Source organism: Danio rerio, chromosome 22 (genome assembly GCF_052040795.2).
Source record: "Danio rerio strain M-AB ecotype USA chromosome 22, GRCz13ab, whole genome shotgun sequence".
NCBI lineage: Eukaryota > Metazoa > Chordata > Actinopteri > Cypriniformes > Danionidae > Danio > Danio rerio.
This window is the reverse complement of record NC_141042.1, coordinates 2,745,614-2,771,229: the sequence shown is the minus strand read 5'-3', so window position 1 is coordinate 2,771,229 and position 25,616 is coordinate 2,745,614. Positions and strand designations below refer to the sequence as shown.

The 25,616-nt window shown below is 39.0% G+C and overlaps 2 protein-coding genes across 4 annotated transcripts; both read right to left on the bottom strand.

Annotated features, from left to right (window-relative positions):
* Positions 1-228: 228 nt before the first annotated feature.
* LOC100007100 (uncharacterized) lies at positions 229-4,727 on the bottom strand. The gene is made up of 3 exons (XM_087303686.1): positions 4,607-4,727; positions 4,013-4,381; positions 229-1,488 (listed from the first exon to the last, which is right to left on the bottom strand). Exons 1-3 carry the CDS (start codon positions 4,659-4,661, stop codon positions 950-952), a joined length of 963 nt encoding a protein of 320 aa, XP_087159812.1. The 5' UTR covers positions 4,662-4,727; the 3' UTR covers positions 229-949.
* Positions 4,728-11,082: 6,355 nt separating this feature from the next.
* LOC101883509 (uncharacterized) lies at positions 11,083-22,747 on the bottom strand. 3 transcript variants are annotated; one of them, XR_015521501.1, is made up of 5 exons: positions 22,721-22,747; positions 21,774-21,956; positions 18,859-19,221; positions 12,131-13,592; positions 11,083-12,086 (listed from the first exon to the last, which is right to left on the bottom strand). XR_015521501.1 is itself a non-coding variant. In XM_087303519.1 (4 exons), the coding sequence occupies exons 2-4, from the start codon at positions 21,826-21,828 to the stop codon at positions 12,574-12,576; spliced, it is 1,437 nt and encodes a 478-aa protein (XP_087159645.1). In that variant the 5' UTR covers positions 21,829-22,140; positions 22,248-22,747; the 3' UTR covers positions 11,083-12,573. The 3 variants fall into 3 exon arrangements, 2 of the variants coding, with proteins under 2 accessions (XP_087159645.1, XP_087159644.1); XM_087303519.1 differs by having other exon boundaries at positions 11,083-13,592; positions 21,774-22,140; positions 22,248-22,747; XM_087303518.1 differs by having other exon boundaries at positions 11,083-13,592.
* Between the last annotated feature and the right edge of the window lie 2,869 nt (positions 22,748-25,616).

Below are 25,616 nucleotides of genomic sequence, written 5' to 3'. Positions count from 1 at the left end.
TGCTGAGAGTGCAAGCAGCTAGGGACACCGGCCCTCGCGGCCAAAAAACAGACCGGCCCACCAGGAATTCTCCCGGTCCTCCCGATTAGCCAATCCGGGCGTGTAAGCACCGCTTGTCTTTCGTTCCCCATACCGATAAACTTCCGGTGAACCGTTAATATGACTTTTTCAATTCTATACGGTTCCTTTTACAGCACAGATGTTCTAATGTAATTGTAATATGATCAGTTAAGAAGACTCAAACATTAATTTAATTGTTTAAATGAAAAATGAGATGAAAAGCTGTTTACACTGACTTACCGAAATTTCATTGAAAATACTGGAACAAAATAGTCAGATTTTTACATTTAGTCATTTAGTAGACGCTTTTATCCCAAGCAACTTACAAATGAGTACAAGGAAGCAATTTACACAACTATAAGAGCAACAATGACTAAGTGCTGTAGGCAAGTTTCAGGTGTGTAAAGTGTAAGAAGCAAAGTATTGCTTTACAAAAGAGCAATACTAAAAAATAAAGTACTTTTGTAATACATTAGCGGTTAAACCAGAGAGGCAATTGCAGATTAGTAAGAAAAGTGGAGACTAAATAGTTGAGTTTTTAGTCGTTTTTAGTGAGTGACTCTGCCGTTCTGATGCAGTTAGGGAGTTCATTCCACCAACTGGGCAGATTGAATGCGAGAGTTCGGGAAAGTGATTTCTTCCCTCTTTGGGATGGAACCACGAGGCGACGTTCATTCACAGAACGCAAGTTTTCAAAGATATGGCGTGGAAATGTTATTTACTGCAGAGCTTCTTGTACATTTTGATACCCACTTTATGTCATACACCAAACAGACAGTGTATATCAAAGACTTTTTGATCACATCTGTGTGGTCTCTCTCTAGTGTGGATCAGCATGTGTTCATCGAGATGTGATGACTCCTCCCACACTGAATACATCATTCGGTTTCTATGCAGTGTGCATCATCTCATGCGTCTTCAGGCTTTGTATATGACTGTATCTCTTGTTGCAGTGTGAACACTTATACGGCTTCTCTCTAGTGTGAGTACTCTGGTGTCTTTTCAATTGTCCCGCTCTAATAAAAGTCATCTCACACTTATCGCACACATGCTCTCTCACACCAGTGTGGATCTTCTGATGGTCTCTTAAATACTGCTTTTGTGTAAAACTCCACGAACACTCTGAACACGAGTACGGCTTCTCGTTTGTGTGAACTCTAAGATGGTTCTTCAGATCTGAAGGCCTCAAAAATGTTTTGCTGCACTGATCACACTTGTTTGCTTTCTCTCCAGTGTGGATCCTCATGTGATGCCTGAGATAGTATTTACACCTGAAACTCTTTCCACAGTGAGCGCAGGTCAAACCTTTTACAGCTGTGGTTTTCATTAAAAAACTATCTTCAGTCTTTGGTTGAGGTTCGTCTTCAGTTTTGACATGATGTTTCTGATCTTCACTCAGCACTTCACTCTCCTCCTCCACCATCAGATCTGAAAACAAAGTAAATCAACTATATTATAAGAGGCTAGTTTTTAACAGTTTGCTAACAGCAGACAGCGCTCTAACAGGGCTCAACAGTGAGATCCCACATGGGAAACAAAGCACAACAACACACTGTGTAGCTCCATTATGCTGCGTTCACACCAGATGCGGAACGCGCGTCAAGCGCGAGTGACTTACATGTTAAGACAATGCAAACGCACGAATAGACATCCTGCGGCGCGGTACGTGCAAATTGCGCGAGGCGAATTAAGTATTTGACACGCGAATCAATCGAGTTCGAAAATCTGAACTTTAGCAGACATTCGCGCCGTGTTAACCAATCAGAAGCTTGCTCTTGTGGGGGCGTGATTGTGACGTAGAACGTTGATGGTGTCCCGGGGGAAATCCTCCAGGCGACACCGACAACAAGTCATCAAACTGGGCTTGGCTCGGTCAGAAGCACTGCTGAAAGCCTCCATCATCCAGGTTCAGTTTCTGGAGGAGGTTATGAGCTCACAGAGCTGGATGCACCTCTGAAAGCATGTAGTGGACTCAGACACGGTCCTAAACGAATCGACACAGTTTTTCAGCCTTCATAAAGCACATTAACACTGTTATTTTCTTCATAAAATCCATGTTAGCCATTTAGCAACGAAGCTACAGTCATCGGGCAGACAGAAGCCCTGCCCATCACGCGAATCCGCGTCTGTTCTGAAGTGAATTTGATGCGTGAATGAAGCGGATTTGACTCACGAATGAAGCGTTGTTAGACGCACGAATGAAGCGAGTAACTTTAAACGTTCACGCGGCAATTTCCGCGCAAATAGCGCGATTTATCCGCGCGTTCCGCGTCTGGTGTGAACACAGCATTAGGGGTATGCTCTTTATACCTCTCTTAAACGATCTATGATGATTCTGGATCTTTCAGTCTTTTTAACTGATCTCTGGCTAATTTAGTTCTTCAAACAAGATTAAAATATCTGGATAAACTGATCTGGGATCGCTGCGTGTGTTGTGAAGGACTGATCTATCGATCCTCGAAATCATGTCAGCAAGGTAATGACATCGTGTGATTAATATTGAATTATCCATGTGAGCAAATTGAAAAAATGTATATTGAAAAAACTGTACAAAAGCACGCAACTGGGTGCTCAGCCAAAAAAAAAAAAAACGCAAAAAGTGCAAATAAATGTTAATCAAAGGCGGCAACACCAAGGCTTCGAAAATACAAATGTATAAAATTAAAAAGGCTGACACAAAGCGTGTAACGTTTCGAGCCACCCGGCTCTTCCTCAGACAATTTTTTTTTTTTGTTTGATGAAGAGCCGGGTGGCTCGAAACGTTACACGCTTTGTGTCAGCCTTTTTAATTTTATACATTTGTATTTTTGGAGCCTTGGTGTTGCCGCCTTTGATTAACAAAAATTTATATTGAATCATTTGTTTAACATGAAACGCAATAACTTTACACCTTTGTAGTGGGCTTTACACTTTCATGCATAAAGGGTATGTAGCAATTTCTTTAGTTTTACTTTACTTTACTTTATTATATATATATATATATATATATATATATATATATATATATATATATATATTTATACAACAGTTCTGTCTGGTTCTTGAATCTGATTGGCTAATAGCAGTGCAATATTTTGCCAGTAACATCACACAAAGGCCTCTTCACCCTTCACCTCTGTGTATTACTCCACCCACATACAGCCAGCAACAGGCAGAGACACTACAGTTTGACAAATATTACTGTTGTTAGACAACAAAATGTACATTTTGTCGAGAATGTAGTTGTTTAGATTGTAACTTTGCAGTTTATTTGTAAGAATAGTGCCCATTTTAAAACATTTACAATTTCTGAGAGGGCTTTTCGCGGCCATTTGCCTGTCATAGAGTAGACCAAAGACGGTTGACGTTGTCCATCCACAAGATGGCACCAGGACTTCATAATAAGCCCTTGCTTAGTGTGTTTTACTGAGAGCGAACAAGAAGCTGAAAAACAGAAGCGCCACTGTTTTTAAGGTGGACCGGATAGCGTCAATAAAAAGCTGCGAATAAGAAGCTGAATTCAGTCTCGTCCCTCCTTAACGCAAACACAACAGCAGTCTGGTAGTGGTTGCACTGCTTTTTTCGGGGTTAATTGTTGTGATATTGTAACGGCCGCTTAATGTTTGATATGCATTTAGTATAACGGTCATGTCCTATTTAGGAGGACTTCTTCTGTGGTTGTTTTACCTTTGAGATGTAAGCACGCATGAATGAGAGCTCACTTCAGTTCTGGCGAGCTGTGTGTGTGTGTTATGGTCGCTCTACCGCTGTATTATTCTTTTATTTCAATTGAGTGTCTTTTTCTTTTGTCTACTAATTGTCGTTTACTGGTATGTATGTAGTCGACAGCGCTTGGAAACAACGCATAAAGACCGATAGGAAGAGCGAAGACAAATGAACATATTTTATCAACTGCACAATGATCCTAAATAACACAACCTGGAAGGTCTGGATCTGTAGATGATCTACTTACCGTGATATTTCTTTCTGTGCTTTCGTAGAGCAGTTGATTGTATGTAACTCTTCCCACAATCAGTGCAGCGATACGGTTTCTCTCCAGTGTGAATCCTTTCGTGTGCTTTCAGGTATCCTGCATCCCTGAAACTCTTGTGGCAGTGTGAACACTTGTAAGGTTTCTCTCCTGTGTGGATCCTCATGTGGCGATTGAGATCGCCATTATTCCCAAAACTCTTTCCACACAGAGTGCAGGTGAAATCATTTACGGCCGTTCTTTCAATTAAAATACTATGTTCAGTGTCTGATTGAGTTTCTTCTTCACTTTTGACCTGATGTTTCTCTTCATCTTCACTCAGTTCTTCACTCTCCTCCTTCACCAGCACATCTGATAATCAAGTAAATAGGTTACATTAAGAGGATAGTTTGCAACAGGGCTAAAAATAGTTGTGTGCATAAAATGTAAAATGTGTTCAGGAGAACATTTGTGAACAAAGGCTTGAATAATAAATAAATAAAACCTGATAAATGAATGGGAAACTAGGTTATTAATGCTGCAAATTAATGCTGGGGGGGGGTGCTCATTATTAAAGAGTAATGAATAAACACAAACCTATTAGTTCTTCAGTCTCTTCCTGTTTAATTCTGCAGGGTTCTGGATCACTCATCTTCTCACTGTCCTTCAATAAACTCTGTCTTTGCAGATTTCTCTTCTTCCTGATGGTCTGATGCTCGTCTTCACTTGTAGACTGATGGGAATACTCCAGTATTTACAGCTGAACTGAAGGAAGAAACATGGAAATCTGCTTAACTTACACTGATTGATGAAATAAATTATGATAGCTTTATCTTGTAGACAATACAACAGGTATATATGTCATTTCCTCAAGTCTGTTAAAACTAATACAACTAACTTCATTTGTAGAACTGAAAACAACATCAATATTATGAGGTGAAAACAGGAACTGTTGACATGAAATAAAGATGATTTCAGCAGCTTTTAAAGCTCCTCGCTGCCTGTTGTATTGTTTTGGTCAGCAGACACACAGATAGAGGTGAACTTAATCGCAGATTGTCGCTTTAATAAACTAAAGTGTGTTTTATTGTTGTGTAAACACGAGAAAAAACGTCAACGACTCACCTCAGCTCTGAAGATTTGACGCTGAATGAACGCGCCAGCGGTGCTGACGTCATCGCATCGAGGCGGGAGCAACGGGGGATTAAAAAAAGGAGTAGGGGGAGGCTGCAGACTTGGATCTAGACAGATCTACGGCCCAAGCAGTTTTACGGCCCAGGCAGTTTTACGCCCCTGTTGTGTCCAGTAGAGGGAGGCAGTAGTGTTATTTTAAGCCTCCAGAACTTTATCTCACCCAACCAAACGCGACACGATGAAGAGGTATCTATGTTAAATACGTGTTTAAAACATGAAACTTAAACCTTTTTTTTTTTAAATTAGATTAAGATCGATATGAGTGTATGTCAACACAAACAAACTGGTGTAATATAATAGCAGTGTGTTAGTTTGACTCAATTTTAGCTAACTATGTGCAGGCAAGCTACATGTTCTACATCAACAAAAGAGTAAAATAACATTAACCTACATAAGAAAGTGTGTTATGTAGGCTAATTTTCTTTTACCTTTTTGTCTCAGCAAGGGAGTAATTATTATATATTTAATAATTTTTTAAAGATATATATTTTCTCATAGATAAGACAATACACTTGCATGGTCTGGGTTGTCAGCCAAATCTACACTCCAACTACACTATTCCTAAAAAATTGACTTTCTTAAATATTGAAATAAATCTAAACAGGTCTGAAAATTTTATTGATTTTATTTTAAATTTTAAAATTGCATTACTTTCAATTACAATCAATGTAATGCAATCCTGTTCTAATTTAAACAATTAAAATATTATATATCTATAAATGCATATAGAAACTCTATTATAAATGGTCTACTCATTTTTGTTCATATAGCTATACAGTACATTTTATATATTACCAATGAAGTTTGAATTGCACAAGCAATCATATTGTTTATCCCTTATTGTTTCATAATATTTATTGTAACAATACCTCTGCATTCTTATCAAAGCACATCATAACTCCAAATTACACTGTATTGTTTGGTTATCATTTTGTTATTTTCAAAATGCAAATTTATATATGAACAATACAACAAATGCATATCTCTATATGTAAACGTATAGCTTGGCAACAATTAACCATTACACTATCCAACAACTTGTGTTTTTAATTTTTCTAATTAAATTAATCTAAATTAATTTGCAATTGGGCTTTTGCATATCTGGAATTATTTGGTGAGTGTATCAATTCTGCATATTACATAGTGAGTTTATAACTCACTTTATGATACATTAACTTGGCGTTCATATTTAGCGTAAGCTAATTTAAAATATACATTTATGAGCAGGACATTTAATAATCTAGGAGCGTTGACTTCAAATATATTATGTGGCCATGTATCTTTCATCCCCCTCCCCCTACTGGATGCATTAGGAACAACAGGGGCGTAAAGCTGTGGGGCGTAAAACTGCCTGGGCCGTAAAACTGCCCGGATCCAAGTCTGCCGACTCCCCATAAAGAAAAAAAGCGCCAACTAAACTTTTCCTCACTCTTCAAATCTTCAAACAACAATTCTCATCTTCAACATGCTGAACACTACACCCAAGCAGCAAAATAAAGATAATACTATAAAAAAACAATAAAACGAAACACAAAATAATACTACAGCCTTATTAGGAGGTCAATCTTTAAATAAACAAAAGTTTAAACAGCTTTAAGGCACTTTTGTATTTAAATGTTATATAGACTGAAATAAAACTGATTTAAAAACAAATGCTGTGAAACAAGGAAAAAAAAACAGACAAGATATTAACATGAGAAGCCAAAACAATTGCAGATGTAGACAAAAATCCATCTTAGTCTCAGTCATGTCTGAGGTGAAATGCTGTTTATTGGACATTTAAAACATTGGTAAGAGCACTTTTGCAATTGACACTAAAGGCAAAATTAAGAAGTGAAGTAATAATTATGTTCAATCAAACAAAAGTACAAAATATAAAAGTATGAATAATGAGAGCGAACAATAAAAAATGACTGCTATAGACCATTTCATTGTGATGTCACCATGTCATTGGCCCATGAACATTTCCTGTTTATTGTCAAACTATTTCATAACTGTAGCAAGAGGCAATTCAATCATAGCGTTAAAACAGCGGTCATAACATTATTAATATGTGGCTTTTTTTGGTTTCACAAAATCTGTTGAGATTAAAAATGTAAAACAGCAAATACGCTGGGACCACTGTTTTTGTTTACATCCTTCAAAATAGTCTATAATGGGGATAAATGGGGGAAAAAACAACAATATATCTGACGGTAGTTGGCATCTCTAGTTTTTAAAATGACAGACATCAAAATAAATCTTTGTATTATACTTGTTGAAAACCTTCTTAATTAAAGATCAACAGAATTACAGGTGATGGAGACGTATAAGAGATTTCAACATTACACAAAACCAAGCTTCGTAGTTTGGGAACTTCAGCTGTCACATTACCAACCGTCCATGAAGCCAGGCTTTGTTTTTGTTTACTCCATGTAGTTCTCAGAGCCGAGGTGATATTCTGATTTTCTCAGACACATCAAGGTAAGCGTGCTACGGTCAATCTTACACTAAATAACCTTTAATAATAAAACCTTCAGATCTATGAGCTAATCAGAATTTAACTCCTCATACTACTGTAGATTATTAGGCTTGATTCAAAAACAGTTTTGATTACTAAACTTGGTTATTTTAAATTAAATCACATTATTTTATTGTAAAAATACATCCAAATATGCCTTTTAGAGCAGATAAATCCTATTAAAAGGGCCTTACTATAATTTTTATTCATTATTTACATTGTTTAACCACATGAAACTTAGATATAACCACTGAAAGAAATTTCTATGCAATTTTTTCATCATACCATTGCAACTGGGATCAAAACCGTCGGTGTGTGCAAACTAGTAGAAAAGACAAGGTGTCTCCTCTCCACCAATCAGCTGGTGTGTAATCTGGCAGAAAATGTAAGGAATTATTATTATTATTATGAGGTGGGCTTCTCGTTTAGAGTGAAACCCTCTTCAATATCCCTCTGCGAGTGAGCGTACAGGTGCGGATACATCGGCAGCTCCACTAACCGTACGTTCACACTGAAAGCGGCGAGAGCGCCGAAGTAGCCGGAAAGTCATTTATTTTAAATGAGAGCCGGCGGCGATAAGCATTGAGGAGCAGTGCGGCAGGTCTTCACTGTTGTAGGCGTCAAGGAGAGTTGAAATCAAGTTACCTTTATGGTAATGATCTATGAAGCGGTTTGGCTGCAAGTAATCAAAATGAAGAAGTACACACCTTAGGAGGAGTTCAGAGAACACAGACCTTTGAACTTTGGTTTCAAACACAGTTGTTACCAATGGTTTGTGAAGGATTCGGATTTCTGCTTTCCAATCCGTCTCATCATGGACCACCGTTTATCCTTTTCATCATCCTGTTTCTCAGTATTTAACTGTGAATTGATCTTAACTAACGAATAAGTTAAAACTGCTTACTGCAAGAATGTTCTGTGTCCTTGTTTCTCTTTTTGCCTGTCTGTTTTCAGGAGACACACAAACCAGCTCATAGGTCATGGAGACCTCTCTCTCTCTCTCTCTCTCTCTCTCTCCATCTGTTCTTATGACTGGAGGTCCAATACAAAGGAGAAGAAGACACCTGTTCTAGTTGTCCTGATATTGCCTATAATATTATAGCTGTTTGATTGATCTGTTTTTGAGTATAATTAATTTAATGTAATTCCTTTCTGTGTGGAGATAGACTATGTGGAGTAAAGATATTGCAGCAGACTGTTGATGGAAAGAGTCTTGAACCAGCCTGATAACACAGCTGAACGTACAAGAAACATCCTTGAGTCTTTAACAGAGATGGTCGTTTGTGTCTATTGTGTTCCTGGTTTAGCTTTTTACAGGTCGGAGATCAGCTCCTAATAACTTAGGGCGACCTCACCTCTAGGCATCAGGTCGCCATCCATATCTGGAGACAGATACAATGCTTTCTTTGACGCACGCATTAAGGCCGTCCATATCTGGAAGTAGATACCATGTTTCTTTGACGCATGTATTTAGAATTGTCTATTTCTGTTGTAACCAATGAGAACTGTTTACCTGGATCCCACCCTTTCTGGACTTGTGTAAAGAGTATAATTGTTCGATTGTTGAAACTGTAAGGCAGAGCAGCCTAGGAACTCATTGAGAGTGTTGAAGCTGGCTTCTGCGAATGAAACTGCAAACTATCTTCAGTAAACTTGATTTATTTTTTTAAATCTCTGACTCCGGCTCTTCTTCATCTACCAGACTGCTCATTCTTTGGGTTAAACTGTAAACTATCCCTACATTTGATTATTGCGGTTGCCGGATTACCTATTATTTACATTGTTTTCTTACAGAAACAGACATTAAATAAGTTACTGATGTGCAATAATGTTATATATTTTTATCTTTGAAAAAGCGGGAATCTCATGCGACAATACAACACAGTACTGCTGCTTCAGGATATTTCAGACATATGGACACATCGGATAATTAAGTGGAGCAAAGCCACACCACATGCAACTTGATCTTCCATTGTTAAATGAATTTGATAAGAAATGCGCAACATTTTCATGCTAGAAAGCGTGTTTTATGCAGGAATGTAACTGATATGCTGCAACGGCTGCTTTAAATATTAATAGCGAATTTTGACGCTCTCGCCGCTTGAGCTGAAGAGAGACAGCTTTGTCACCAGGGTGGCCGGAGTGACCTTTGATGCTCAACAGTTTCAGCCGGTTGTTTCCAATTCTCAATCAAAATCAAAAGGAGACGAGGCTTTATCTCTTGCAGCCCCTCGTCTGTGCAATGGTTTACCTTTCTACATCAGATCTCGCTCTTCCCTTGGTGATTTTAAACATTCTTTTTAAAAGATCATCTTTTGTCTCTTGCTTTTGATTGTAATGACTCTTATTTTGCTCGTATAAGCAAGTTTAGATTTGAGTTGTTTGATTTGTAAAACACTTGGGACTCTTTTTCAGCCCTGGAGTTTCAAGCCTTAGGGTGCTTTCACACTTGTGAATGGATTCAGTTGTTCCGAAACAGAGATTACAATTGTTACATTGTTGCTCTTTGCTCTTGGAGCGGTTCGCTTTCACACTGCAAAGTTTCTAATCGGACCAAAAGAGCTAAAACAAGTCACGTGCGAGTAAACTCTCCTCACATTGGTCAGAGTGTCAGGGTTTATTTTGCAGCGTCCCGCTCAGCTGTCAGGAGAGGTGGTGGTTTGGTGGTGATTGACAGGGAGGGCGCGCGTGACGTGTCTGAGGAGAGACGCGGTGGGGAGAGAAAGGTGCGCGACGAAGCCTATTTGAGGACCGGGAGGGAGACGCGAGATTAGCGGGAGTTCATCACTCGTTTGCGGGCATCCGGAGACTCGCAAAACTTCCCACCCTACTCATAATTCTCTCTTCTATTACATATCCATAAAACACTGTGATATAACCGCGCTCGGATCGCATCGCTTTCTCATTGCAATCGAACCGCTCCAGGGTTAGTTTTAATCGAGCCGAGACCACCTCATTCAAGCGATCTCGGAGCGATTACTTTGGCGCGGAACAGAGCGCGATTGCCCTGTTCACATATGCCAAACGAACCGCGCTAACTGGGCAAACGAGACGCGTTCCGAAACAAAAGTGTAGGTGTGAAAGCACCCTTAGACCGGCCCATCTCAGTTCACGACTGACTATTAAAATAAGGTAATTTCCAATTGAGTTTCTAAGGACACTATCACGTCTTTTTTCACAAAACAGCTGCTTCAGAACTTAAAATTTTTAACAACACTAACAGTATTATATGTCTTAACATTAAAAAATGAAAAAAAAAAATTATAATAATTTTTCAGATGAGGTTCGAACACGGGTCGGCCGTGTCATAATTTAACGTGCTGACCAGTGGACCACAGTGGCGCTGTTACGCTATCGTGGCTGGAATGAAAAACAAATATTGCACTATGACCTGCAAGACTTTTATTGATGGCTTAATCTTTTTCTCTCCTTTTTAGATTTCTGATCAAGTTATGTCAGATTTATTAATGTAGTGAATCATCTGATGTTCATTGAGCAGGTGTAATATTAATCAATATTAGTTATTCGAATTCTTACATTCACTAAGGTGCCGCTGTTTAGAGTCGAATGATGATAGTTACTTCATTAATAATCTGCAGGCTGCATTTTGTTTACGGGGCTGCGAGAAAATAAATAAAAAGAGCGGAGCTGCGGCAAAATAATGAATAAAATGAGTGAGGCTATGGTCAAATAAATAAATAGATGAAAAAAGTGCGACTGCTGAGAGCGCAAGCATCTAGGGACACCGGCCCTCGTGGCCAAAAAACGGACCGGCCCACCGGGAATTCTCCCGGTTCTCCCGATTAGCCAATCTGGGCCTGCACTTTGGCCAACATTTGTTGTTTTTAAATGTGCCATAAAAATAAAACCCAACAAACACCCTCCAGGGTATTCATGTGGTTAGTGTTGTTGTCTCAGATGTTGTGGAATAAGAAATTAATTTGAGGGAAAAAAACTTGTCGAAGCAGCCGGAGCTCCAGAACAGACGCACTGACAGCAGAATCACCACAGACCAATGGCAGCTCAAAGGGGTTAAGCAGCCAAAATGAACTCCCTCATCTGATGCGAACTTCTACAGTAAACTCAAAAATAACCCAGTTTCAGATGGAGTTTTCAGTTTGTTCTTCAGTTTTGTTCAAAGTATAACAGGGACTTCCTGCTTAAGGGTTGTACACAGAAACTGACTGTTTTTTCCTTGAGTTATCTCATGAATGAAAACAGGGAAAATCATTTGGAAATCCTTGTTGGGGGCTGAACAAGTTTCTGGTGGAGCGAAAGGACATGGATGAGGTTTCTCCTTAAGGCTGATTTATACTTCTGCATCAAACGGCGGCGTATGCTACGGCGCTGACGCATGGCCCTTCGCCGTGGCCGTAGGCGTCACTGACGTGCACCTCTCAAAAAATGTAATTACACGTCGCAACGACGTGTAGCGCAAGCTCTGTGATTGGTCGGTTTGGTAGCGCTGACGAGTCTGGGCGGGACCAAAAGCCGCGCGAATGGCACCAGCCCGATGGAGCGATTGTTTACAAGTGTGGAGTCCCGTGAAGGAGCTCCGGATGGAAAGTTTTGTTTTGTGTTTACTTCATAGTTAAAGTTGTTGCACGTCCGCCAGTTCCTGCCTCAAAATGAGCGAGTTTGAGCCACTTGTACATCCAGGAAGTGTTCAAGAAAACAAAACAGCAGCAAAGAAACTCGACACAGAGGAACATTTACACCTCACTGCCAACTAGCGTTTCTGAAGTGTTAATGCAGACCAACAGAGACAGCGCGCAGAAGTATAAATGCACAGCCACACGCGTTGCATGCGCCCTGGGTTACGCCGGTCACTTGACGCAGAAGTATAAACCAGGCTTTATTCTCCCCGACCTTATTTACAGTGAACTGTAAGATGTCTCTTCAGCACAGAAGCCTTGAAAAATGTTTTGCTGCACTGATCACATTTGTGTGGCTTCTCTCCAGTGTGGATCAGCATGTGTTGCTTGAGACTGTACTTACACCTGAAGCTCTTTCCGCACTGAGTACATGTGTACGGTCTCTCTCCAGTGTGAATCGCCTGGTGTATTTTCAGGGTTTGTAACTGACTGTATCTCTTGTCGCAGTGTGAACACTTGTAAAGTTTCTCTCCAGTGTGGGTCCTCCGGTGTCGTTTCAAGTCTCCGGATGTAATAAAGCTCTTCCCACACTCCAAGCACGCATGCTCTTTAACCCCAGTGTGGATCTTCTGATGTGCTATTAAATTTGACAGATGTCCAAAACTGTTTCCGCACTCAGAGCATGAATAAGGCTTCTCGTTTGTGTGAACTCTGAGGTGTCTGTTCAGCTCTGATGGCCATGAAAATGTTTTGCTGCATTGATCACATTTGTACGTTTTCTCTGCAGTGTGCATCTTCATGTGGTGATTGAGGCCTGATGATTGTGCGAAACTCCTCCCACACTGAGTACATGTGTACGGTTTCTCTCCAGTGTGGATCATCTGGTGCTGTTTCAAGTCTCCAACTCTAATGAAACTCTTCCCACACTCAAAGCACACAAAGTCTCTCACACCGGTGTGGATCTTCTGATGTACTTTTAAATATTGTTGATATATAAAACTCTTCCCACACTCAGAGCATGCGTAAGGCCTCTCGTTAGTGTGAACTCTAAGATGGGTCTTCAGGTCTGAAGACTTTAAGAACGTTTTGCTGCACTGATCACATTTGTGTGGCTTATCTCCGGTGTGAATCTTCAGGTGCTGCTTGAGATTATATCTACGCCTGAAACTCTTTCCACACTGAGTGCAGGTCAAACCTTCTACAGCTGTAAAGTCTTCAGTCTCTGACTGAGACTTTTCTTCACTTTTGACATGAAGTTTCTCCTCATCTTCACTCTCCTCCTCCACCATCAGATCTGAAAATGAAATAATTTAATTATATTATAAGAGGCTAGTTTTTAGCAGTTTGCTAGCAGCAAATGGTGCTTTAAAGGGCTTAACAGTGTGATGAGGACCCACATGGGAAACAAAGAACACTGTCTAGCTATGTAAGGATGACTATATCTCTCCATAATTTTAATCCCTTTTTTTTTTTAATTAGAATATGCAAAAAGGTACATAAATTGGGATCATACAAATACAAAACATCAACAAAAAACCATAACAAAATAACAATAAAAAACAAAACAAAAACAATATAGTCAGGAACTGTTAGGTGTGTGTCTGTGTCTGTGTGTGTCCATGTAAAGGTAACTTGGTGGAAAAATCAGATTACATACATTAGGAACAATATCAGCCAATAACTGAAGCTAGTATCGCAGATACAAGTAAAACAGATTAAAAAAAGAAACCAGTCAGAGTTAGGGAGTAACAACAATGCTTAGTAATGTTTGATAGTAATAATGACAGTAAACAGAAAGAAAGGACAACAGTAATAATAAATGACAATGATAATAAATCTCAAGTGCTACAGCAACTACTACAGAAAGTTACTTATATTACAACTACTATTGCTGCTACTACAGTCACAACCAGAACTATTACTACTATAATGTCTACTAATACTGACATTACAACGACTACTACTACTGATACTACTACAGCGTCTGCTACAACTAATACAACAACGTCTACTACTACTACTACCGCAATCACTGCTACAACATCTAAATCAACGACATCTACTACTGGTACTACTTCATCAACAACGATTATTACTGCTACAACGACACTTACTATTTCTGCTACCACTATACCAACTACAACAACTACTACAGGAACTAATACTTCAATAATCACAATTACGATCAATACTACTACAATGACTACTACTACAACACCAACAACGACTACTACTACTACTGCTACAATGACATCTTTATTACTTCTGCTACCACTATGCCAACTTCATTAACTACTACAGGAACTACTACTTCAATAATCACAATTACGATCGATACTACTACAATGACTACTACTACAACACAAACAACGACTACTACTACTACTGCTACAACGACACCTTTGTTACTTCTGCTACCACTATACCAACGACATCAACTACTACAGGAACTAATACTTCAATAATCACAATTACGATCAATACTACTACAATGACTACTACTACAACACCAACAACGACTACTACTACTACTGCTACAACGACACCTTTATTACTTCTGCTACCACTATGCCAACTTCATTAACTACTACAGGAACTAATACTTCAATAATCACAATTACGATCAATACTACTACAATGACTACTACTACAACACAAACAACGACTACTACTACTACTGCTACTGCTACAACGACACCTTTGTTACTTTTGCTACCACTATACCAACGACATCAACTACTACAGGAAGTACTACTTCAAAAGTAGTATTTTAATCCCTGAGAACTGTTATGGAACTCCACACGCGACAAGCCCACGAGAATGGTCAGACACTAAAACAATAAACTTTCTAATCTGGGAAAAAGATCAGCTAGGAAACCAGTTGTTCAGGTTGTCTCGATCATGCATCCTGAGCCCCCCTCTTTGCCCTGGACTGTACATTCTCCACCTGAGCAGCACAGAATGTCCAAGTTTTAATTATGGTGTATCTTGTGGCTCTATGGCTGTTTCTCAATTCCAAGAACGCAGAGAACGGACTTGCGTTCTTGTGGAGATCGGTCTTGCCAGGTGTCCTCGGAAGAACGAACTCAGGAGACCGCGAGGGCAGAGAACGCGTCCTTTGAGAAATGGGATGCTGCGTTCTTCCTGATGGTCATGTGACCTTCACGTGTTTTAAATGGAAATTATTTAAACATTACAGCACTTATACAACGATTTATTGTTTTTCCCCTTCTTCAAAATATATACTTTGCATAAAAACATTAGAAATATACTCTGCACAATATAAATAAAACAGATTTTAATACGAATTTCAGCAAACAACTCTTAATGTGTTTATTCCTTTATTAAGATGGCCATGGTGATGTTTACTTTCACCGTCTCATTTAGGGAAAGTCCTGAGGTAAATAAGTGATCTCTCTGAACTTTAACAATGAATCTAAATAAAATGCAGCGCTTCCCACCTCCAGTCGCAATGACTTCTGGGACTTCCAGAGCGAGTTCGGTGCTCAAGTCAGCATCAGTGCGTCCTCGATATCAAGAACACATCCGGGAAGTTTCACGCGTCCTCCGTACTTGCGGTCTTTAGTATTGGAACTGAACTTAGGCAGCTGATGATGACGTTTCACGAGAACACGAGGACGCAAGACCGCTGAAGAACGCATATTGAGAAACAGCCTATATTTAAGTTTGGTGTCAATTTAAATGTCTCTGTGTGGTTGGTAAAGAGGTCCAAATTTCACTGTAACATTTTACAATCTCTCTTGAGTTAGTTTGGGTTTTGACTTTGATAAGATCTTTGAAAGATGCTCCGCTCCAGGGAAAACGGTCTTCACATCAACTCATGACCAGGCACGAGTCCTAGGCTTCGTTCACACTGCAGGTAAATGTGGCACGAATCTGATTTTTTCCCCCTCATGTGACTCAGGTGATGACAGTGTGAACAGCCCAAACCGCATGGAATCGGATCTTTTCGGGTCAGATCTGTGCCACTTTTATATGTGGTCTTAAATCAGACACAGATCTGATGTTTTGCAATGAGACCGCAGTGTGAACGGTTATGTCGGATTTCATGTGACTTTTACGTAATCTTTGAGCGACATGCGTCATCATTCTGTGCTGCAAACATCATCCACTCCTCAGCAGCACAGTAGAATGGCACACAGGGCGATTACTGCACCACAGAAAGTTGGTTGTTCATGTTAAAAACGATTTTGAAGGCAAAACTGGTGCATGTTAACTAATCTGGTTAACGGTTGAGGCACGGGTTGATCGCGAAGCCGAAAAGCGCCGTGGGTGTTGCGGATGGGATCTGTGTGCAAAGGAGGAAGAACTTTCACTCCGAGAGAAAAAAAGGGCAGGTGCTCGAGCATCCAAACCCCCCTTCTGCACTTGTCTGCTGTTTATAACGAATTAAAATGAAATAACTCCACAAACGGAGATAAACCGACTCCGCCTTCACAGTTCAGTCTGCGGCTGCTCATTAACCCTTGATGAGCTCACTACACCGCCGGTGGTCATAGCGCCACGCACAGCGCTTGTCATAAATCACAAATGATCAGTGTTTTTTTTTTTAATCACAGGAGACTTATTTTAGATCTCAAATGCTGAAATACAGATTAGTAGAAGCAGAACAACCATTTACAGTTCATGAATTACACCACGGTTGTCTGTGAAAAGGGTAATAATCATATAAGCATGATCTGACAACGTGCTTACTCATGCAGCACTCACGTTTGTGGATTATTAGACATTTTGTGATCTCCGTAATGCACTTTTGTGCATGCGGGTCAGTTTAGGACCATGATCTGTTCACACTGCAAATCTGATACTGGCCACATTTATAAGAGCAGTGTGAACAGCCATGCAAAGAAATCAGATCTGAGAAAAAAATCTGATTTGAGCACCAAGCCTTGCAGTGTGAACGTAGCCCTAGTGAAGCTTTTATTGTCTTGAATTTATGGTGAATTGAGTATTTAGGGGAGTGTGGAGAAGTGTCTGTGGCAATCGGTAGTCAGGATACCCCGTTGCAGTGTATAAGGGCGCACCCAGACTATGCTATTCGATCCGTGCCCAGGCCCGTTTCCCGGATCGTTTGAGAAGTGTGAGTGCTCTGAATCGGGCTCAGGCATAGTTCACTTGGCCGGCCCGGGCCCGGTTGGAAGAGGTGTGCTTGAGCGCGGTTCACTTGGGCTTTGGCGAGGTACACTTGTGTGTAAGCGCAAAACGGGCCGGAGCCTGAAAGCGTGACGTGACTTTTAAGGGACTGTTTGATGTGGATTTATTAATCATTTTTACTGTTCAAGGAACGCAAAAAATTGTAGAATATTAAAGATACAAAAACCCCTCGCTGCAGGACAGCTACACCTTCAGCAAACCTCCTAATTCCTGCAGCACGAGGACTTTATGAGCGTCAAAAGAGGCTGATCTGTTCGGCGGAATATTTGACTGTGTGTCACTGCATATGAAACGACTAAAGTGATATAACTAAAGAAATCCTCACTGTGCTGAAGTGAAAGCGCTTACTGATCAGCGCATCATGGATGACGTAAGCGTGCACAGACCCGAATGCAATGTGAGTACGGGTCATCAGGGGGGACAAGCGTGCTTTGGACCCGGTTCAAGGCAACTGTACATAGTGTGAGTACGCCCTAAGTCTCTGAGCTCTGCATCAGTACTTACATGCTGCAATGTATTTCTACATGGTCAGGTATTCATCCCAAACTCTTAAATCTATCTTTGAGGAATTGATGTTGTACAATCTTGATTGGCTTATTCTGTTTATGTGAATTGGAATGGAAAATCTTTGCCTGACAAATACATGTACAATTCCTGTTTAACTCTAATATCTCCTGAAATCATGTAAATCTAGTAGATTGTTTAGACTGATGTTTCCGCAGCTTCTGACCAGGATTAGTCGTTCATTCAGTCCCAAATGATAGAGCATGGGCACAGCATTAGAAACCTGTTGATTTCTGACAATCACTGACTTAGTATGATATAATCTAGGGGCTAAATCAAACTTTATGTATGAGCAAGAATAGGGCAGCCTAATATTACTTAAAAGAAATTAGCTTATCTTCTATCTAAGAACCAGAACTGGCGAGGATGTGTCCGTGAGCAGATGAAACTGGCCAGCATGACTCTAAGTGACTTCGGGTAAATGATGAACCATGAACTGAAAATAAGGATTGATTAGGTTAATCAATCTAAATTAGACCTAATCACAACCTATCAGGTGATTATCTTGAATTAATCTAAATTTAAATTATTATAATTAAAATTTTATTTAAATTAAATTTTAACGCATAAAAATATTTATTTTCACATGTGCTATAAAGGCTTACACGCATTTAACCTTCACCCATGCTGTTAGTTCTGTCATAGGACTAATAGATGGATCCTTAGAGCTCCGTCATATCTGGTAAATGTCAAACATTTCATGAGTTCACACAGATATTTGACTGAATTGAATATGTGTATTGGCGTGCTGTCTGGGGAGAGGGCCCTGAGCTCGAGAAGATACCCTAAGCCGTGTTATTCCCCATACCAGATCTACTTACCGTGATATTTTTTTCTGTGCTTTTGTAGAACAAATGATTGTCTGAAACTCTTCCCACAATCAGTGCAGTGATACGGTTTCTCTCCAGTGTGGATCCACTCATGTATTTTCAGGTTTCCTGAATCCCCGAATCTCTTGTGGCAGTGCGAACACTGGTACGGTTTCTCTCCGGTGTGGATCCTCATGTGGCGATTGAGATCACATTTATGCCTGAAACTCTTTCCACACTGAGAGCAGGTGAAACCTTTTACGGTTGTTGTTTTCACTGAAATACTGTGTTCAATCTCTGATTGAGTTTCTTCTTCACTTCTGACCTGATGTTTCTCCTCATCTTCACTCAGTTCTTCGGTCTTCACCATCACATCTGAAAATGAAGTTACATTTCAAGAGGCTAGGTTTTGCTAACAGTGCGAGCAATTCTGACTAAAAATAGATTTGTATGTAGAGAGAATATAAGTGAATAAAAGCTTTAAAAAAAAACTTATCAATAATTGGGAACTAGGCTATAATTGGTTAATAATGCTGCAAAACAATTCTATCTGAACTTCAGCTGTGATATTGTGAACCGTGTGATACACACAGCATGAGCGCTTATAAACTTCAATGTGATAAAAGTGCTGGATCTGATATTGTGACAGGGCTTTGTGTATATATAACTCGGCGCAATAGCCTAGGGCAGTGGTTCCCAGCCTGGGGTCCAGAGTTCACAAGGGGGGCGCGGGAGAGGATAAGTGTTGAGGTAGAAAAAGGCATAAAAATGCTCCACTATTTTATAGGGCTGTACAATTAATCGAAAATCCGGTTTCGATTTCAAACGATTATAAAAAAAGCATTAATTGAAATAAAGTTTATTGCATCATAAACCGCCCCCTTTCCAGTTGTTCACGTTTGTTGCTTCTAAAAGCGCGAAAGACCGCGTGCTTATTTGTGTGTGCAGCAAGCACACGCAGTCAGAAGCATATGCGGCCGGTCAGCATTCGGTCTCATTCGCACACTGAGACGAGCAGCGGAGCGCAGACATCTAAAGTCATCTTAACGTGAGCGCATTAATGGTCAAATAGGTGTCAAAACGCGGTGTTTAGTGATTATTTATATTAACCCTCATTTGTGTAATAAACAAACGAGTTGAGGATCAAAAGACGTGAAAGAGAAACCATTAAAGAGACAGCGAGAAATATTCCTGCTGCCGCCTGTTTTTATCATTAATCAAACAATGACAAAATCCCTCACTAGTCTTGACTGAAGGACTGCTGTAGCTAAAGTGTTTTTCTTACAGTGAAGATGCTTAAAGCACAGTTTGTTTAATATTTTTATTCTATTGTATTTATTTCTCTTTCCTTTGCAAGGTGGAAATAACTGTATGTATACACTTGAAGTCAGAATTATTAGCCCTCCTGAATATTAGCAACCATTTTCCAGCCCAATTTCTGTTTAATGGAAAGTAGATTTTTTTTTTTGCTTATTTCATTATTTTTTTGCTTATTTCTTATTGCATATTAGTTTTGATATCTCGTTTCTAATTACTTATTTCTTTTATCTTTGCTATGATGACAGTACATAATATTTTACTAGATATTTTTCAAAATACAAACATTCAGATTAAAGTGCAGTTCAAAGGCTTAATTAGGGTAATAAGGCAAGTCATTGTATGACAGTAGTTTATTCTGCAGACAATCAAAAATATATATTGCATAAGGAGGGTAATAATACTGAAGTTAAATTGGTTTCAAAATATTTAAACCTGTTTTTATTCTAGCTAAAATAAAACAAATAAGCCTAGAAGAAAAATATTATAGGAAATACTGTTAAAATTCCTTGCTCTGTTAAACATAATTTTGGGAAATATTTCTAAAAAAAAAAATTCTCAGGAGCGCTAATAATTTTGACTTTAACTGATAATCGTTTTGAATAATCGTGATTACAGTTATGACCAAAATAATCGTTATAATGATTTTCCCAAAATCAAGCAGCCCTACTATTATATATGTATTTTCAAGTACTAAAAAAAAATCAAAATCAAAACATGCTTAAAATTCCAACATAATAGTAAAAATAATTAAAATAAATAACTTTAAATAATTATTAAAATTTTGCTCACGCAATGTGCTTGTCCAACGCGTCGTAAAGGCAAAATCAAAACAAAAATGGCAGAGAAACGTAAATGCAGTAGTTCTTCAGAGGCGAAGAAAAAGATTAGACAAAGATTAGTTTTATTGAAGGCCAAGACAAGTTAAAAGTGATTAATTTATATTTTCTATACATATTATATATTAATATTACACAAACACACACATACAGTATATATATATATATGTGTGTGCGTGCGTGTGTATTTATATGGTGGGGGGGCTCCAATGTTTGTATATGTTCATGGGGGGGGGGGCCCCAAAGAAAAAGGCTGGGAACCACTGGCCTAGGGGATAGCGCGCCAACATATGGTGCAATAGCACATCAGGGCGTTGCGAGTTCGAATCCCGGCTCGACGACATTTCCCTACCCTACCCCCTGTCTCTCTCTCCCACTTCGCTTCCTGTCTAAAATCTGTCCTATCTAATAATAAAGGCAAAAAGGCCAAAATAAAAATGTAAACATTTTTTTAAAAACTTAAAATAATAAAAAAGATATATGAATAAAACAGTGTAAACCTCAATCATATTTTTCAGTCAATTTTAAATTAAGAACCACTATATAACAGGGCTATTCAATAAGATTGTCATTGTGGCCAGTTCATGAAAACCATCCCAAATGAGGGGGCGGAGAGATTTGACTTGCACTATAAGCGAGTGATGACACAAATTGTTAACAATATAAAATAAAGGTAATAGGAGAAACAACAAAGACTGATGAAGAGCTAAAAGATTTACAACCTCACTATTCTTTAGCCTCATTATTGAAGAGTAATGAATAAACACAAACCTATTAGTTCTTCAGTGTCTTCCTGTTTAATTCTGCAGGGTTCTGGATCACTCATCTTCTCACTGTCCTTCAATAAACTCTGTCTTTGCAGATTTCTCTTCTTCCTGATGGTCTGATGCTCGTCTTCACTTGTAGACTGATGGGAATATTCCAGTATTCACAGCTGAACTGAAGGAGAGCGAGCTGTAAATATAGAAACGAACAAATCTGCTTAATTTACACTGATTGATCAAATTATATTATGATAGTTTTATCTTGTAGACAATACAACAGGTAATTACGTAATTTCCTCAAGTCTGTTGAAACTAATACAATTAACTTCATTTGTAGATCTGAAGACATCAATATAATGAGCTGAAAACAGGAACTTTTGACATGAAATAAAGAGGATTTCAGCAGCTCTGATAATATTGATGAGCCTCTAAACACTCATTAAACAGCATCAGATCAGCTCATTTTAGACAGGTTCAACACCGAATGTTTGATTTTTCAGAAATCTCTATAGGCCTACAGTTTAAACACCCTGTAAACAGTTACCACATCTTAGCTGCAACATCTACGTGGTATGTCAATAAACAAATAGTTACATTTAGTAAGTTACTTTAATACTATTTACTGTATTCACAAGTCAATAATAAACACCACAAATCATGTTTTCAGTGATAAACGTTATATATCTTCAGCACTAAATTACAATTACATTCACAGATCACATTTATCGATATTATTAATCCAAAAGCTGAATAAAGTACACAGATAAACATGTATTTTTATAACACAGATATTGTCCTCTCAGAGCTCCTCTCCGCCTGCTGTATTGTTTTGGTCAGCAGACACACAGATAGAGGTGAACTCAATGCAGAAACTAGTCGCAGATTGTCGCTTTAATAAACTGTAAAGTGTGTTTTATTGTTGTGTAAACACGAGAAAAAGCGTCAACGACTCACCTCAGCTCTGAAGACTCGACGCTGAATGAGCGCGTCAGCGCTGACGTCATCACGGCGAGCGCATTGGAGGATCGTAAAAAAACGCGCTAATTATGGCAAGCTGTGTAGACGTCTATTCATCCTCAGGATATAAATTCTTGAAATCAACAATTTTATTGTTGTTGTCAGTAATCGAGTTGTTGATAAATGAACTGCTGAAAATGTGACATAATAATATATATGATTAACAGACAATAGCCCCTTTCACACATACAGACCTTTCCGGAAAATTGCCGGCAATTTTCCGGAAAGGTTGTATGTGTGAACAGGTCCTTTTTGAAAATACCGGTAAATTCGTTCTGGCTATTTTCCGGAAAGAGAAGTTGTAACATTACCGGCAATTTGCCGGAATTCTGCGCTGTGTGAATGCAGAAGTAAGATTTCCGGAATAAGCGCGTGCACGTCTAGAACGTGCTGACGTGAGACGTCTGCTTTAGCCAATCACAACAGTCAGACGCATTTACGTCCGCGCGGTTTGTGAGAATAAAAACCTTTGAATATTTTTCCAGACACATTTAGCTGCTAGAAGTTAGTCAGATCTCGTTTATATGTTCTTCTTTATGCCAACTGTGTAAATAATCATCGATTAGATGCTTATGATAAGCCGTTGTTTGTTTACCTTTAAGCTTTGCGTGTGCCTGTGAGCGCCTGCACACGCACATATTATGAACATCTCGACATGCGAAAGTGATCCTGCGAAAGTTGTTCACAATATTGAACATCCACAGAGTTTGTAATTTAGTCAAATGTTTACAAACACAAGCGCAGCCGTTTAAAGCTCATTTGTGGTGAATGATGTCAGAATTTACCGGTATTTTGGAATGGATGTGTGAATGCTCTTTTCCGGAAAATTTCCGTAACGTCCTCGCCTGTGTGAACAGCGCTTTTTTGAATATACCGGTAAAGTCTTTCCGGAAATTTTCCAGATATTTACCGGTATCACTGTGTGAAAGGGGCTAATGTTAACGTCTGATATAATGAATGTGATTGTTACTATTGTTACAGTCGCCTCTGGCTCGCATGGTTCAGGATCGGTAGAGCTACGCATCGATGAATTTGTTCTTCAGTGTTTGGACTCTCAGTAATGATTTAAACCACACTGAACTGAGCTAAACTGAACTGAACTTAAACACTAAAAACTGAACTACCCTGATCCAGTTACTATGACCATTTATGTGAAGCTGCTTTGACACAATCTACATTTTTAAAGCGCTATACAAATAAAGCTGAACTGAATTGAATTACTAGTCAAATAACCAAGCATCAACATCCCGCTCTCCCTTGTGAAACCTCGTGAAGTAACTGGAACTGCAACTAAATGAAATTCTGCTAGGCCAGGCTCCAAAACAGAGCAGACAGATTTCTAGAAGTAGATTTCTACAGGGTATATGCACAGCTAGTGTTTCTTTCCCCAACAGATAAACTTATTGTGAACGTTTAATGTGTCTTTTTCAATTTTATATGGTTCCTTTTACAACACAGATGTTGTAATTAATATATAATCAGTTACAAAGACTTAATGAGATGAAAAAAAGATGCACATCAGAAATAGCAGGCTAGTGTAGAAATTCCATTGAAAATACTGGAGTAAATCTTCATATTGTAAAGACATGATGTGGAAAAATATAATTAAATGCAGAGCTTGTTTATTCTGAGACCCACTTTATATCGTACGTCAATCAGGTGGTGAATGTCAAAGACTTTTAAAGAAAACAGACCTTAAACACTGAGATTTTGTAACAGCAAACAGCTCACTGAATTTACTTTAACTAGGCCTAATGATGATGATGTTAAAGACATAATCCAGCACATTTATTGAAAATAGGCAATTGCAGAGAAATAAACTTCATCTACTGGTTTCAATCAGTTTGTGTGCACCAATAGAAAATGTAGCAAATCTTTAAGCTTTACATTTCTGTTTCACTAGACCCTTTCACACGATGATACCAGTAAATATGGGGAAAACTTCCGGAACCAATTTACCCATAAATTCATAAAAAGGTGTTCAGACAGGCACGGACGTTCTGGAATTTTTACCAGAAAAGACGATTCACGCATCAATTCCAAAATACCTGTAAATACTGACATCATTAACCAGAAATGAACTCTAAACGGCTGCACTTGTATTTGTAAACACAGAAGTGGTCTGGGTTTTGTTGATGGTTTCACTTTTATTTAAAGCTTTTGCATTCATGCAGCTGCTTTGTCCCAGAGAACCGCAAACCGCAGCTAAATGTTTACACACTTCACTACATTACAAATTCTGTCGATGGAGAAGTATGGTGAACAACTTAAATTAAAATATGGAGGTACATTTTCGCATGTTGAGATGTTTATAAAATGTGTGTATGCTGGCACTCACCGCACACGTGTCCAAGCAACTGAAGCAGAGCTTGAAGGTTAACAAACAGCGGTTTTTCATAAGCATTTATCGACAGATTTTTTCCACAGTTGGCATTAAGAAGGAACATAGAAACGTTATCTGACTAACATCTAGCAGCTGAATGTGTCTGGAAAGATATGCAAAGGCTTTTATTTTATAAACGGCATGGATGTGAATGCGTCTCAGTGTTTGATTGGCTAAAGTAGACGTCTCACGTCAGAGGTTCTAGACGTGAACTCGCTCTTTCCAGCAATCTTCCTTCTGCGTTCACACACAGCAGCATTCCGGCAAATTACCACTAATGTTACAACTTCTCTCTGGAAAATTGACAGAACTAATTTATTAATATTTTAAAAAAGGGCCTGTTCACACGTTCAGACTTTCCAGAGAATTGCCGGTAATTTTCCTGAAAGGTCTGTATGTGTGAATGTGGCTATTGGTGTATTTCATAAGCAAAACAATCATTAAGGGCCG

Coding starts and splice junctions, on each gene's coding strand:
- LOC100007100 (XM_087303686.1), bottom strand. CDS start 4,661: ATGAGTGATCCAGAACCCTGCAGAATTAAACAGGAAGAGACTGAAGAA. Junction 4,382..4,606: donor AGAGACTGAAGAACTAATAG/GTTTGTGTTTAT, acceptor CTTGATTATCAG/ATGTGCTGGTGAAGGAGGAG. Junction 1,489..4,012: donor GCACAGAAAGAAATATCACG/GTAAGTAGATCA, acceptor CTTTGTTTTCAG/ATCTGATGGTGGAGGAGGAG.
- LOC101883509 (XM_087303519.1), bottom strand. CDS start 21,828: ATGAGTGATCCAGAACCCTGCAGAATTAAACAGGAAGACACTGAAGAA. Junction 19,222..21,773: donor AGACACTGAAGAACTAATAG/GTTTGTGTTTAT, acceptor CTTCATTTTCAG/ATGTGATGGTGAAGACCGAA. Junction 13,593..18,858: donor GCACAGAAAAAAATATCACG/GTAAGTAGATCT, acceptor TTTCATTTTCAG/ATCTGATGGTGGAGGAGGAG.